This window comes from Pongo pygmaeus, chromosome 7 (genome assembly GCF_028885625.2).
Source record: "Pongo pygmaeus isolate AG05252 chromosome 7, NHGRI_mPonPyg2-v2.0_pri, whole genome shotgun sequence".
Lineage (NCBI taxonomy): Eukaryota > Metazoa > Chordata > Mammalia > Primates > Hominidae > Pongo > Pongo pygmaeus.
The window spans coordinates 112,548,809-112,559,874 of record NC_072380.2 but is presented as its reverse complement, the minus strand read 5'-3'; the positions used below and the strand labels follow the sequence as shown (position 1 = coordinate 112,559,874).

General features: G+C 43.6%; 1 protein-coding gene across 30 annotated transcripts in view; it reads left to right on the top strand.

Annotated features, from left to right (window-relative positions):
* The first annotated feature begins 501 nt into the window (after positions 1 to 501).
* The window catches only part of RGS22 (regulator of G protein signaling 22), a 160,982-nt gene continuing 150,417 nt past the window's right edge, over positions 502 to 11,066 (top strand). For 23 of the 30 annotated variants that reach the window (XR_008504061.2, XR_010127331.1, XM_063669418.1 and 20 more), the window contains exons 1-2: positions 502 to 9,283; positions 9,778 to 9,806. Coding sequence is in view for 21 of the 30 variants with exons in the window: in XM_063669418.1 (XP_063525488.1) it covers positions 9,259 to 9,283; positions 9,778 to 9,806 (54 nt within the window). In the remaining 9 variants the exon portion in view is untranslated. Of the gene's footprint in view, positions 9,284 to 9,776; positions 9,807 to 11,066 lie in introns of those variants that run through there. The other 7 variants (XM_054497635.2, XM_054497630.2, XM_054497632.2 and 4 more) reach the window with 3 other exon arrangements.

Here is an 11,066-nt window from a genome sequence, read left to right as displayed (position 1 = left end):
AGGATATATATATATACACACACATATATATGTATGTAAAGGGGAGTTTATTAATTATTAACTTACACAATCTCAAGGTCCCACAATAGGCTGTCTGCAAGCTGAGGAGCAAGGAGAGCCAGTCCGAGCCCCAAAACTGAAGAACTTGGAGTCTGATGTTCGAGGGCAGGTAGCATCCAGCATGGGAGAAAGAGGTAGGCTGGGAGGCTAGGCCAGTCTCTCCTTTTCACATTTTTCTGCCTGCTTTATTTTCTCTGGCAGCTAATAAGATTGTGCCCACCAGATTAAGGGTGGATCTGCCTTCCCCAGCCCAGTGACTCAAATCGTTAATTTCTTCTGGCAACACCCTCACAGACACACCCAGGATCAATACTTTGTATCCTTCAATCAAGTTGACACTCAGTAGTAACCATCACAGATAGTTAGCTCTTGTTTAATTGAACCCTTTACCATTATGTAATGCCCTTCTTTGTCTTTTTTTTTTTATCTTTGTTTAAAGTCCTTTGTATAAGAAACTAGAATTGCAACCCCTGCTATTTTCTGTTTTCCATTTGTTTGGTAAATTTTACTCCACCCCTTTATTTGAGCCTACGTGTGTCTTTGCATGTGAGATGGGTCTCTTGAAGACATCATATTGATGGGTCTTCATTCGTTTTTGTTTGTGTGTGTGATCTCTTTTTTAATTTTTTATTATTATTCTAAAAATATCTTTTTCTTTTCTTTTTTTTCTTTTTTTTTTTTTTACTTTAAATTCTGGGGTACGTGTGCAGGACGTGCAGTTTTGTTACATAGATATACATGTGCCATGGTGGTTTGCTGCACCCATCAACCTGTCACCTACATTAGGTATTTCTCCTAATGTTATCCCTCCTCTAGCACCCCCATCTGCTGACAGGCCCTGGTGTGTGATGTTCCCCTCCCTATGTCCATGTGTTCTCATTGTTCAACTCCCACTTATGAGTGAGAACATGTGGTGTTTGGTTTTTCTGTTCTTGTGATAGTTTGCTGAGAATGATGGTTTCCAACTTCATCAATGTCCCTGCAAAGGACATGAACTCATCACTTTTTATGGCTGCATAGTATTCCATGGTGTATATGTGCCACATTTTCTTTATCCAGTCTATACTGATGGACATTTGGGTTGGTTCCAAGTCTTTGCTATTGTGAACAGTGCTGCAATAAAAATGTGTGCATGTGTCTTTATAGTAAAATGATTTATAATCCTTTGGGTATATACCCCGTAATGGGATCACTGGGTCAAATGGTATTTCTAGTTCTAGATCCTTGAGGAATTGCCACACTGTCTTCCACAATGGTTGAACTAATTTATACTCCCACCAACAGTGTAAAAGCGTTCCTATTTCTCCACTCTGATGATAGTTTCTTTTGCTGTGCAGAAGTTCTTTAGTTTAATTAGATCCCATTTGTCTGTTTTGGCTTTTGTTGCCATTGCTTTTGGTGTTTTAGACATGAAGTCTTTGCCCATGCCTATGTCCTGAATGGTATTGCCCAGGTTTTCTTTTAGGATTTTTATTGTCCTAGGTCTTACGTTTAAGTCTTTGATCCATCTTGAGTTGATTTTTGTATAAGGTACAAGGAAGGGGTCCAGTTTCAGTTTTCTGCATATGGCTAGCCAGTTTTCCCAACAACATTTATTAAATAGGGAATTCTTTTCCCCATTCCTTGTTTGTGTCAGATTTGTCAAAGATCAGTTGGTTGTAGATGTGTGATGCTATTTCTGAGGCCTCTGTTCTGTTCCATTGGTCTATGTATCTGTTTTGGTACCAGTACCATGCTGTTTCGGTTACTGTAGCCTTGTAGTATAGTGTGAAGTCAAGTAGTGTGATACCTCCAGCTTTGTTCTTCTTGCCCAAGATTGTCTTGGCTATGCGGACCCTTTTTTGGTTCCACATGAACTTTAAAGTAGTTTTTTCCAATTCTGTGAAGAAAGTCAGTGGTAGCTTGATGGGTATAGCATTGAATCTATACATTACTTTGGGCAGTATGGCCATTTTCACGATATTGATTCTTCCTATCCATGAGCATAGAATGTTTTTCCATTTGTTTGGGTCCTCACTTACTTCCTTGAGCAGTGGTTTGTAATTCTCCTTGAAGAGGTTCTTCACATCCCTTGTAAGTTATGTTCCTTGGCATTTTATTCTCTTAGCAGCAATTGTGAATAGGAGTTCACTCATGATTTGGCTCTCTGTTTGTCTGTTATTGGTGTATAGGAATGCTTGTGATTTTTGCACATTGATATTGTATTCTGAGACTTTGCTGAAGTTGGTTATCAGCTTAAGGAGATTTTGCTTTGCAACTATGGGGTTTTCTAAATATACAATCCTGTCATCTGCAAATAGAGACAATTTGACTTCCTCTCTTCCTATTTGAATACCCTTTATTTCTTTCTCTTGCCTGATGGCCCTGGCCAGAACTTCCAACACTATGTTGAATAGGAGTGGTGAGAGAGGGCATCCTTGTCTTTTGCTGGTTTTCAAAGGGAATGCTTCCAGTTTTTGCCCATTCAGTATGATATTGGCTGTGGGTTTGTCATAAATAGCTCTTATTATTTTGAGATATGTTCCATTGATACCCAATTTATTGAGAGTTTTTAGCATGAAGTGGTGTTGAATTTTGTTGAATGCCTTTTCTGCATCTATTGGGATAATCATGTGGTTTTTGTGATTGTTTCTGTTTATGTGATGGGTTACATTTATTGATTTGCATATGTTGAACCAGCCTTGCATCCCAGGTATGAAGCTGACTTGATCGTGGTGGATAAGCTTTTTGATGTGCTGCTGGATTTGGTTTGGCAGTATTTTATTGAGGATTTTTGCATCGATGTTCATCAGGGATATTGCCTGAAATTTTCTTTTTTTGTTATGTCTCTGCCAGGTTGTGGTATCAGGATGATGCTGGCCTCATAAAATGGGTTAGGGAGGATTTGCTCTTTTTCTATTGTTTGGAACAGTTTCAGAAGGAATGGTACCAGCTCCTCTTTGTACCTCTGGCAGAATTCAGCTGTGAATCTGTCTGGGCCTGGACTTTTTTTGGTTTGTAGGCTATTAATTACTGCCTCAATTTCAGAAGTTGTTATTGGTCTATTCAGGGATTTGACTTATTCCTGGTTTGGACTTGGGAGAGTGTATGTGTCCACAAATTTATTTTCTTCTAGATTTTCTAGTTTATTTGCGTAGAGGTGTTTATAGTATTCTCTAATGGTAGTTTGTATTTCTGTGGGATCAGTGGTGATATTCCCTTTATCATTTTTTATTGCATCTATTTGATTCTTCTCTCTTTTCTTCTTTATTAGTCTGGCTAGTCATCTATCTACTTTGTCGATCTTTTCAAAAAGCCAGCTCCTGGATTCACTGATTTTTTGAAGGGTTTTTCGTGTCTCTATCTCCTTCGGTTCTGCTCTGATCTTAGTTATTTCTTGTCTTCTGCTAGATTTTGAATTTGTTTGCTGTTGCTTCTCTAGTTCTCTTCATTTTGATTTTAGGGTGTCAATTTTAGATCTTTCCTGTTTTCTCTTGTGGACATTTAGTGCTATAAGTTTCCCTCTACATACTGCTTTAAATGTGTCCCAGAGATTCTGGTACGTTGTGTCTTCATTCTCATTGGTTTCAAAGAACATCTTTATTTCTGCCTTCATTTTGTTATTTACCTAGTAGTCATTTAGGAGCAGGTTGTTCAGTTTCCATGTAGTTGTGTGGTTTTGAGTGAGTTTTTAAATCCTAAGTTCTAGTTTGATTGCACTGTGATCTGAGAGACTGTTTGTTATGATTTCTGTTCTCTACATTTGCTCAGGAGTGTTTTACTTCCAATTATGTGGTCAATTTTAGAATAAGTGCAACGAGATGCGGAGAAGAATGTATATTCTGTTGATTTTGGGTGGAGAGTGCTGTAGATGTCTATTAGGTCCGCTTGGTCCAGAGCTGAGTTGAAGTCCTGAATATCCGTGTTAACTTTCTGTCACATTGATATGTCATGTTAAAGTCTCCCACTATTATTGTGTGGGAGTCTAAGTCTCTTTGTGGGTCTCTAAGAACTTGCTTTCTGAATCTGGATGCTCCTGTATTGGGTGCATATATATTTAGGATAGTTAGCTCCTCTTGCTGCATTGATCCTTTTACCATTATGTAATGCCCTTCTTTGTCTCTTTTGATCTTTGTTGGTTTAAAGTCTGTTTTATCAGAGACTAGGATTGCAACCCCTCCTTTTTTTTGCTTTCCATTTGCTTGGTAAATATTCCTCCATCCCTTTATTTTGAGCCTATATGTGTCTTTGCATGTGAGATGGGTCTCCTGAATACAGCACACTGATGGGTCTTGGCTCTACCCAATTTGCCAGTCTGTGTCTTTTAACTGGGACATTTAGCCCATTTACATTTAAGGTTAATATTATTATGTGTGAATTTGATCCTGTCATGATGTTAGCTGGTTGTTTTGGCCATTAGTTGATGCAGTTTCTTCAAAGTGTCAATGTTCTTTACAATTTGGCATGTTTTTGCGGTGGCTGGTACTGGTTGTTCCTTTCCATGTTCAGTGCTTCCTTCTCTTGTAAGGCAGGCCTGGTGGTGACAAAATCTCTCAGCATTTGCTTGTCTGTAAAGGATTTTATTTATCCTTCCCTAAGAAGCTTAGTTTGGCTGGATATGAAATTGTGGGTTGAAAATTCTTTTCTTTAAGCATGTTGAATATTGCCCCTACTCTCTTCTGGCTTGTAGAGTTTCTGCAGAGAGCTCTGCTGTTAGTCTAATGGGCTTCCCTTTGTATGTAACCCCACCTTTCTCTCTCTGACCTTAACATTTTTTCCTTTATTTCAATCTTGGCGATCTGATGATTATGTGTCTTAGGGTTGCTCTTCTCGAGGAGTATCTTTGTGGTGTTCTCTGTATTTCCTGAATTTGAATGTTGGCCTGTCTTGCTAGGTTGGGGAAGTTCTCTTGGATAATATCCTGATCTTGGTTTGAGAATTGAACTTGGTTCAATTCTCCTCGTCACTGTCAGGTACACCAATCAAACGTGGATTTGGTCTTTTCACATATATTTCTTGGAGGCTTTGTTCATTCCTTTTTATTCTTTTTTCTCTAATCTTGTTTTCTCTCTTTATTTCATTAAGTTTATCTTCAATCACTGATATCGTTTCTTCCGCTTGATCAATTCAGCTATTGAAACTTGTGTATGCTTCATGAAGTTCTCATGCTGTGTTTTTCAGCTACATCAGGTCATTTATGTTCTTCTCTACACTCGTTATTCTAGTTAGCAATTCGTCTAACCTTTTTGTAAGGTTCTTAGCTTCCTTGCATTGGGTTAGAACATGCTCCTTTAGCTCAGAGGAGTTTGTTATTACCCACCTTCTGAAGCCTACTTCTGTCAATTTGTCAAACTCATTCTCCATCCAGTTTTGTTCCCTTCCTGGCAAGGAGTTGTGATCTTTTATAGGAGAAGAGACGTTCTGGTTTTTGGAATTTTCAGCCTTTTTGTGCTGGTTTCTCCCCATCTTTGTGGATTTATCTACCTTTGGTCTTTGATGTTGGTGACCTTCATATGGGGTCTTTGAGTGGATGTGCTATTTCTTTCTGTCAGTTTTCCTTCTGACAGGCCCCTCTACTGCAAGACTGCTGGTTTGCTAGAGGTCCACTCCTGACCCTGTTTGCCTGGGTATCACCAGCGGAGGCTGCAGAACAGCAAAGATTGCTGCCTGACCTTTCCTCTGGAAGCTTCGTCCCAGAGGGGCACCTGCCATATGCCAGCCAGAGCTCTCCTGTATGAGGTGTCTGTCGGCCCCTACTGGGACATGTCTCCCAGTCAGGATACACTTGAAGAGGCAGTCTGACCCTTAGCTGAGCTGGAACGCTGTGCTGGGAGGTCTGTTGCTCTCTTCAGAGCTGTCAGGCAGGGACATTTAAGTCTGCTGAAGCCGTGCCCACAGCCATCCCTTTCCCCAGGTGCTCTGTCCCAGGGAGATGGGGGTTTTATCTGTAAGTCCCTGACTGGGGCTGCTGCTTTTCAGAGATGCCCTGCCCAGAGAAGGGAAATCTGGCAGTCTGGCCACAGCAGCCTTTCTGAGCTGCAGTGGGATCCACCCAGTTTGAACTTCCCAGTAGCTTTGTTTACACTGGGAGCGTAAAACCACCTACTCAAGCCTCAGCAATGGTGGATGCCCCTCCCCCTACCAGGCTTTAGTGTCCCAGGTCTATCTCAGACTGCTGCTGTGCTGGCAGTGAGAATTTCAAGCCAGTGGATCTTAGTTTGCTGGGATCTGTGGGGGTGGGACCCCCAAGCCAGACCACTTGGCTCCCTGGCTTCAGCACCCCTTTCCAGGGCAGTGAACGGTTCTGTCTCACTGGCGTTCCAGGTGCCATTGGGGTATGGAAAAAAAGAACTCCTGCAGCTAGTTTGGTGTCTGCCCAAATGGCTGTCCAGTTTTGTGCTTGAAACCCAGGGCCCTGGTGGGGTAGGCACTGGAGAGAATCTCCTGGTTTGCGGGTCACGAACACCGTGGGACAAGCGCAGTATCTGTGCCATAGTTCCTCAGGCTCAGTCCCTCACGGCTTCCCTTGGTTGGGGGAGAAAATTCCCTGACCCCTTGCACTTCCCGGGTGAGGTGACAACCCACCCTGCTTTGGCTTGCCCTCTGTGGGCTGCACCCACTGTCCAACCAGTCCCAATGAGATGAACTGGGTACCTCAGTTGGAAATGCAGAAATCACCCTCCTTCTGTGTCGATCTCGCTGGGAGCACAGACCAGAGCTGTTCCTATTCGGCCATCTTGCCAGCAATCTGGGTCTTGGTTCTTTATCCAGCTTGCCATTCTGTGTCTTTTAATTCGGGCATTTAGCCATTTACATTTAAGGTTACTATTGTTATATGTGGATTTGATCCTGTCTTCATAAAGGTAGCTGGTTATTTTGCGGACTTGTTTATGTGGTTGCTTCATAGTGTCACTGGTCTGTGTGCTTCATTCAGTGTTTTTTGTTTGTTTTTTTACTGGCTACTAATGGTTTTTCCTTTCCATATTTAGTGCTTCCTTCAGCTCTTGCAAGGCAGGTTTGGTGGTGACAAATTCCCTCAGCATTTGCTTGTCTGAAGAGGATTTTATTACTTTTTAACTTATGAAGCTTACTTTGGCTGGATATGAAATTCTTGGTTGGAAATTCGTTGAGAATGCTGAATATTGGCCCCCAATTTCTTCTGACTTGTAAAGTTTCCACTGAGATGTCCGCTGATAGTCTGAGGGGCTTCCCTTTGTAGGTGACCTGGCCTTTCTCTCTGGCTGCCCTGAACATTTTTTCTAACATTTTGACCTTGGAGCATCTGATGATTTTGTGTCTTGGGGTTGATCTTTTTATGGAGTACCTTCCTGGGGTTCTCTGCATTTCCTGAATTTGAATGTTGGCCTGTCTTGCTAGGTTGGTGATGTTCTCCTGGATGATATCCTGAAGCATGTTTTTCAACTTGGTTTTGGCTAATAGACTTCTTAAACTCTCCCTCTCAATGTGGTCCACTCACAGCTTTCCCCACCTTTGTTGATGGCAACTAAACTTTTCTGGCTGTTCAGACCAAATCTGGAGTCATTCTCAACTACTTTGTTTTACCCCCATGTCCAACTTGTCAGGAAATCCTCTTGGCTCTATTGTTAAAATGTCTGCAGAATCTATCTGAAACCTGTACTGCTTGTTCTGAACCACCCGGTCTGAGCTACCATTAGCTCTTGCCCGCTTCCAGTCATGTTAATATTAATATATTCTCTAGATAGTACCCAGAGTGATTCTTTCAAATAGAAGTCATGTCATTTCTCTGTTCAAACTCTGCTATGGTTCGCATTTCACTCAGAATGAAACCTGGAGTCCTTACCAAGGGCCCACAAAGCCCTTTGTGATTTGTCCCCCTACCCCCACCTCTCCATTATCTTCTGCCAGTATCCCGTCACTTCATTTGGTCGTCTAATTTTGTCTGGCCAAGATAGTGGTTTATTTTTGTCTTTTCCTATGTAATAGGGCAAAGGCAATGAATATAACTAGATGGGAGTTACGTTTCCTTGCAATACAAGCACTCATTGTCTTATTCCTTCTTTTCTTAAGCATTCATATACCTGTGGGGCCCCTGCCAGCCTTGGAGTATTCCCACAATGTAGGAGGCAAATGTAAAGCCACCAAAGGTTTTAAGCAGGTCAGATTTGCGTTCAGATGGATGATTTTGCATTCATCATGGAGAATGGGCTTAAGCTGAACTCCACTGGAAGCAACCACTGAAAAACCAGTTAGGAAGTTTTTACAACAGTTCAGATGGAGCCTGTACTAAGGATGTTATTACCAGCAGGAGTGCAAAGGAGACTCCAGAGTTCAGAAACACTAAGGCAGAATAAAGAGGACCTAGTGCTTGACTGAATAAGAGGGTTTGGGGGGCGGGCAGTATGTTTTAGGTAAAAGCTTCTAGGTTTCTGGCTTGAGTCTTGAGTAACCTAACAGACGAAGGTACCACGTTAGGTGAACATGAGGCCTCCTCGGTAATTTTTAAGCCTAGCTATCTTGAAAATGCAGCAGTCCTGATTGGCACACACGTGTTGGGGAAGTTTGCGGTTCCTATAGGCCGCGAATTATTTAACTTTTTACACAAGCATTTCATACAACTGTGATGGACGTCAAGAGCTGTGTGTTGCGGGCCTCCTGAGGAATGAGGAAAACTGGAGGCCTGACTTCCCTGCTTCCTCCGCTTCCCGGAACCAGCCGTCCCGGCCGCCTGGCGCCCCGCGTGCCCGCGGCCTCTCCCTCCCGTGCAGCACCGCGTTTCGCTGGCCGTTGCTGGCGGGCTGTAGTGGAAGAAGAACCGGCCTGAGCCGCAGTCACCACAGTAACGAATTCGCTGCCAGTCGAGTCTCGAGGGCCACAGGCGTCTCCAGGGCGCCCCTTCCGGGTGACCGCGCCGAGGGTCCGCACGCGCGTCCGCCCCCAGCCTTCGCCGCGCTGGCCCCTGCCCAGAAGGAGGAGGAAGGGAGAGCAGGGGGCGGCGGGGGTGTTCCCGTCGCAGCTTGGGAACCCCGAAAGGCACCTGAGTGGCCGGCCTCGGCCTCCCGGGGCGGCCGCATTGTCTAAGCTCCATAGCAACCCCGGCGCGGCGCCGGCCACGCTAGCCAGCGTAGCTCCGGAGTCCGCGCGCCGCTGCCGCGTTGCTCAGGCCCTGACCCGCGCTGGACCCGCGCGCTAGGGCCCTGACGGCCCGCGCGGGCTCCAGGCGCGGGTAGCGGCGACGGCATGCCCGAGAAGAGGCTCACCGCGGGTAAGTGGCGGCCCCATAGGGACAGAGGATCAGCCCGCGGCGTCGGGGCTGCACCACGCGCCAGCCTCTGGACTTTACCTCCTGCCCTCCTAGCGGTATCCCCGCTCCCAGACATGAGGAAAAAGGGCTTCACTGCCCTCCTGTTGGATTTTATGACGAATTTCACATCCTCGCCGGTTTATGCTGGCACCGCGTTATCTCGCTTAATTCTGCATATTGTACGTAGAATAATAGAGGGTTCCGTCTATGAAGAAGGGTAACTCCTGGGTCACAGTGAATTAGTGACCAGGTAGGATTCCAGAGGCCTTTCCTTCCCACTTCCACCTTGAATTCCAACTTAAAATGCAAGCCACGTACAGAGAATGAACAGAGGGCCAGAAATGTACTACGCTTGCCTGTGTATAACGTAGGGCTAGGTGCTGTCTCCCATGATTTCATTTACTCAAAGGAAATCAGATTTGAGGGAGATAATGTAATATTTTGTCTTGTTTCAGAGCCACCAACTATTACAGAAGAAGAATTTGTAAGTATGATTTCAAGGGGCTATTTTTTTCTTTGGCTTTTAAAAAAATAGCAAATATTAGATCATAGAAGCTTTAAAGCTGTGTGTTTTCCTTCCTCCTTTTTGCCAGAGTTTTGGTTTAGTAACAATTGTAATAACTGTGTAGAAGATCTTTTTAAAGTCTCTATCTGGCACATAATTTTAAGAAGGGGCCAATTAATTTGTATGGTGGATGCTGTTCATCATTAAAGTTCTTTCACATAAATGACCTCATTTAATTTCTCAACTCTTTAATGACTCCATGAGAGGAAAGTTTTATCTCCATGGCTGTATTGTGATGTGGCTGTGCAGTTCCTGGTTGCAGTAAACATAAGTAAATGGCGTTGATGGATAAAGAGTGGTCAATTTATCATTCCTTTACAAATGTACTAAATACTCCCATTTCAGACTTCTAGAGAGGTTAAGTAATAAAAGTACTTGCTAAATATATCCTATACATTGTCATTTAGGTGAGTGCTACATTTAGGGTGGATTCCATTGTAATTCCCATTGTAGACAGTGTTTCAGGAACTTGTCTGAGGTTACACAGACAAATAGGAGGTGTCAGAGCCTAATTCCTACCAAGGTCTGAGTCTGATTCCAAGAGCTCTAACCACTTCTATTATTTATTTATGTCTTCCAGCACTTACTTCTCTTGTTGGCTAATTATCTTATTTGCTTTTGGCTTTCAATCAACAAACATGAGTGATTGTATAGTCATAGTGTGGTCCTAGATGCTGAGGTTAAGTCTCAAGAAGTTCATAGTCTAGCAGGGTCTAAGAGAGAAGAAAGGGCTAAGGCTGTGTGTGCTGGTGGCTTTCACATTCACCTTTCCAGAGCTCTGGTCCATTGCTGGGAGAGACAGACAGACACGCACACACCTACACATACACACATACACACACAGAGCCACTGAAGGTAGAGGTAACACAGAACAAGTCAGAAATTCCTCCCATCTTCTGGCCATGTTGGCAGAGCTCTGCTTTAAGAAAAAAAAAAAAAATATGTATATATATATATATACACACATATACATATACGCACACACACACACACACACGCATACACACACACATATTTTGAGACAGGGTCTCTCTCTGTCACCCAGGCTGGAGTATAGTGGCCCCATCACAACTCACTGCAGCCCTGACTTCCCTGGGCTCAGGTGATCTTCCTGTCCCAGCCATCTGAGTCACTGGCCCTATAGGCACGTGCCAGCACGCCTGGTTAATTTTTATATTT